The sequence below is a fragment of the Corylus avellana genome, chromosome ca2, assembly GCF_901000735.1.
Source record: "Corylus avellana chromosome ca2, CavTom2PMs-1.0".
NCBI classification, from domain to species: Eukaryota; Viridiplantae; Streptophyta; class Magnoliopsida; order Fagales; family Betulaceae; genus Corylus; species Corylus avellana.
In genome coordinates this window covers 30,565,078-30,569,260 of record NC_081542.1, presented here as the reverse complement: position 1 = coordinate 30,569,260, position 4,183 = coordinate 30,565,078, and the positions used below count along the sequence as shown (strand labels likewise).

Here is a 4,183-nt window from a genome sequence, read left to right as displayed (position 1 = left end):
TCACCCCCCAGGTTCTCCAAAACCCCTTGTGTGAGTGTCTTTGTGAGTTTGTGAGTCTTGGTGAGAAGGGGAGGTGATTCTTGGAGGTTTTGGCTTCAAGGAGGTAACCTTCTAAGCCCTACTTGTTTCTTAAGTCATTATGCTCTATTAATGCTTTTTAGAATATCTTAGTTGCTCGTTTTGATTTTTGGCTAGGTTGTGCCATTGATCCTTGTTTAAATTGGATACGCATTTCATTATGATCAAACGTGTTTTCGTATACATGGAGGCCTTATTTTGAGATGAGAGATCTTAGAAACCCGTTTAGATAAACTTAGAACCTGTTTGGGAGGATAGGAGGATGCATGGACAAAATGAGGTTCTACCTGAACCTTCTGGGCGGACGTATGGCCTCGATCCCGGACATACAGTCAGAAGCGTTCAAGGGAATGCCATTTTGGCCAGCCTATCGACATCATATTTTCATGATTTAGGTTCGTTTTCGTTGGACTTAGGACTAACAGAAGGTTTTCCATAGATTTAGAGAACCCGAGACATTTGGAGGAATACTCAGAAACTTTGTTCAACCCAGGTGAGTTTTAACTCACATAATGCTCGACATTTATTTTCCCGCATTGCACGACTATTTTGTGTACCAAAATATGCATATTTACAACTCTACACTTTGTTGCACATGAACTCCAGCTTTTTGTGAAAATGTACTACTTAACAAGATAATAACATTGAGACTTGTAAAAGCATTCATGTAAAATATGGACAAAACTAATTGCATCATATGACATGGTACACTGGTACGGGCGGGATAATGGCCATTGGCTTACTATACATGTTAACTTTATGGTCAAATGTGTGTGTTATATGAGCCTTGGATCCAATGGTTGTTTCGTGACTTACGCAGCCTTAATGGGGGGTCACTACAGGACGTACATCATTCGTGGTGTGGGCCACCCGAGGTCGGACTCAGTCGTGCCACTAGTGTTGTAGACGGTAGTGTACAATATCCAAGGCACTGGTGTTGTATTATAGGTCCCTCGGGATAGCACCAACCTTGCTAAGAAGGGGTAATATCTCGAGTAGTCCATACTGTTGAACTATCATTGTTACTTATGATTATAAGCATGTATTATATCTATATCGCAACTGTGAATAATTGTCGTGACAATACTATTGTATTCTTTATAAAATGGAGTTCATCACTAAAATGACATGGGTATTATGTGCATTAATTTTCACTAAGTCTTTGGACTTACCCCCTTATTTTTATGTTCCTCCCTCCTTTATGAATAATTATGCGGTTTAGCTAGCCTAGAAGAGGATGCCTATGGACCTAACTTGGGTGATTGCTGAGGACCTGATTCGAGTCATTTTTGAAGATATGGACTCTGTTTGGTTGAAGTCCATGTGGGATGATGGAGGTACCACGCGGGAGGAAATGATCGAGATTGTCATCTCTTTGGCATTACTTAAACTTAGGATTTGATCTTTATCTTATTTTAAGACAATGATTTGATTTTGTAACTTATTTTGTGATGACCGGTCTTTGACCAGCACATTTGATGACTTATTCATATCATGATGCTTTATCGTTATTCTGGTGATCGTATGTGTGGAATGTAGTTGTTGATTTTTGTTCCTATAGTTTAAAGTCTTTCGCTGTATTCTCTCGTTTACGAGAGGTTAAGATCCCTGAGGGATAGGGCTAGAAGACGAACCGTGGAGTCAATTACTAGTTAATCGATTTTCCATTGGGGTCTTTACAGTTGATATTAGACCCTTATGCTATGAAAGACTATAGGATAAAAGGAAAGAAAGCCTAGGCAATGATCACACCAAAATATAGACTAGATAGTTGCTAGGACTTAGTCTCTAGATTGGTTGCCAAGTTCTCGTCGAGTCAGTTTTAACTCTCCTTTTCGTTGTAGAGAATGCCATCCCAAAGGGACCCAGCAACTGTGCCTAATGCCCTAGAAATTAGGAACGCCGAGGATGACATTCATCTAGAAATAGTGGACATTTCGGTCTACAAAGCAGTGTCCCCAGGAAGAGATCAAGTGATGGATGCAATTGGCCAGTTAGTGTCGGCCTTAGATCGAGATAAGGTCACAAGGCAGCCAGCTGAAGGACCTAGTTGTTCTTTAAAGGATTTTTGTAGTCATTTAGATAGTTTTGATGGAAGGGGTGATCATATTAGTGCAAAGAACTAGCTGAATGATATGGAAGAACTGTTAACTAATACTAGGTGCACCAATGAGCAAAAGGTGGCTAACACTGCTAATAAGCTTACTGGGGAGGCCAAACGCTGGTGGCAAGACAAGAAAGTCGTGATTGTCTCTGATTTGGGTTCAAAGACTGCCATTACTTGAGACATCTTTAAGTATGAGTTCAATTGGCACCTCTTTCCCAGATTCGTGCAGGAGACGACGACACAAGAATTCCTGGACTTGGTCCAGGGAAGTATGTCAATGATTGAGTACGCCGTGAAGTTTCTTCAGTTGTTAAGGTTTGGCATGTACCTCATTTCTAATGAGGAGAAGAAGGCGAAGAAGTTCAAGCGTGGTCTAAACACCTGTATTCGAACTGTGATAAGCTATTTTGATATCTGGGATTTCTTCTAGTTGGTGGATAGGGTTTCGATCTATGAGGAAAGTTTGAAGGAGAACGCAGCGGAGTACGTGGATCTGAAAAGGAGGTCCCAAGGACCTGGTACTTCTATAGGAGGATGGTAGTGGGGAGTTATCCACCCTAGAGGTCACAAGAACTTACCTCGAACATCCCTTAAGAGCAGCAGAAGAAGGGTCAGACGCTGAAGTTATGCCAGAAATGTAACAGGGTTCACTAGGGACCTTGTACGATGGCAACCGGGACTTGCTACAGGTACGACCAGTTCGATCACTTTAGCAAGGATTGTGTGAGCAAAGGGAATGCTCAGAAACCTTTGGCGCCAACACAAGTTTATGTGCTTGTTATAGGAGAGACGAAAGGAGAATCGGAAGGAGAATTGGAAGTGGTGGCAAGTATTGTCCCTATACTTGGATTTGAAGCTTCAGTTTTATTTAATTCAGGGCCTACCCACTCTTTCGTATCTTTTATGTTTGTAAGATTGTCTAGACTTGTTGTACGAACTTTGGAAACCGGTCTTGCTGTAACTACCCCCGTAGGCAAAACTGTAGTTTGTAAGTGTGCAATATGCGGATGCCCTATACACATCTGTGGAAGGATACTTCCTGCAAACTTAGTTGTTCTCCCTATGAATAGTTACAACGTTATTCTCAGGATGGATTGGTTGGTGAAGCATCTGGCAGTTATCGACTGCGCTCGGAAGCAAGTTACGCTCAAACTGTGGGGAGAAGGAGAAGTTACATATGTTGGATCGCGAATGAGGTCTTTCCCTCCAACCATTTCGGCCGTTCGGGCCAAGAAGCTCATTCTCGGAGGAGGTCAAGCATTTTTGGCATTCGTCATCACCGTAACGAAGGAAAAGAAGAAGGACCTACAAGATATCCCTGTGGTGTAGGATTATCCAGATGTCTTTTCAAAAGACTACTCCTGATTGCCACCACAAAGGGAGGTGGAGTGTGGAATCATGTGCGTACCAGGCACCAATCCTATATCAAAGGCATCATATAGGATGAAACCATCAGAGCTGAAGGAGCTGAAGGAATAACTTTATGAGCTATTGGATAAGGGGTTTATTTGCCCTAGTTCATCACCGTGGGGAGCAATAGTGCTGTTTGCGAAGAAGGACGGATCAATGAGGATGTGGATCGTCTATTGCGAGCTAAACAAGGTTGTGATTAAGAACAAGTATCCTTTGCCAAGGATTGATGACTTGTTGGATCAGCTGCAAGGAGCGCATGTGTTCTCGAAGATCGATTTGCGCTCAGGCTATCACCAAATGAGGGTGAAGGAAGAGGACATTCCTAAGACAGCCTTCAGGACTCGTTATGGACATTACAATTTTCTAGTTATGTCTTTTGGATTGACTAACGTACCAGCTGCCTTTGTGGACACGATGAACAGAGTCTTTCATGACTATTTGGATTAGTTCACCGAGGATTTTATCGACGACATTCTGATCTACCCAAAGAAGTTGTAGGAGCACGAGGAGAATCTACAAAAAGCATTGGAGAGGCTTCAAAGGGAGCAGCTCTACGCTAAACTTGAGAAGTGCGAGTTTTGGCCG

General features: G+C 42.4%; 1 protein-coding gene across 1 annotated transcript; it reads left to right on the top strand.

Moving 5' to 3' along the window:
* Nucleotides 1-2,851: 2,851 nt before the first annotated feature.
* Nucleotides 2,852-3,514, top strand: LOC132169566 (uncharacterized). The gene has a single exon (XM_059580585.1). It carries the CDS (start codon nucleotides 2,852-2,854, stop codon nucleotides 3,512-3,514), a length of 663 nt encoding a protein of 220 aa, XP_059436568.1.
* Nucleotides 3,515-4,183: the final 669 nt, after the last annotated feature.

Excerpts from the sequence above, each read along its gene's own strand:
- LOC132169566 (XM_059580585.1), top strand. The coding sequence starts at position 2,852 with ATGGCAACCGGGACTTGCTACAGGTACGACCAGTTCGATCACTTTAGC.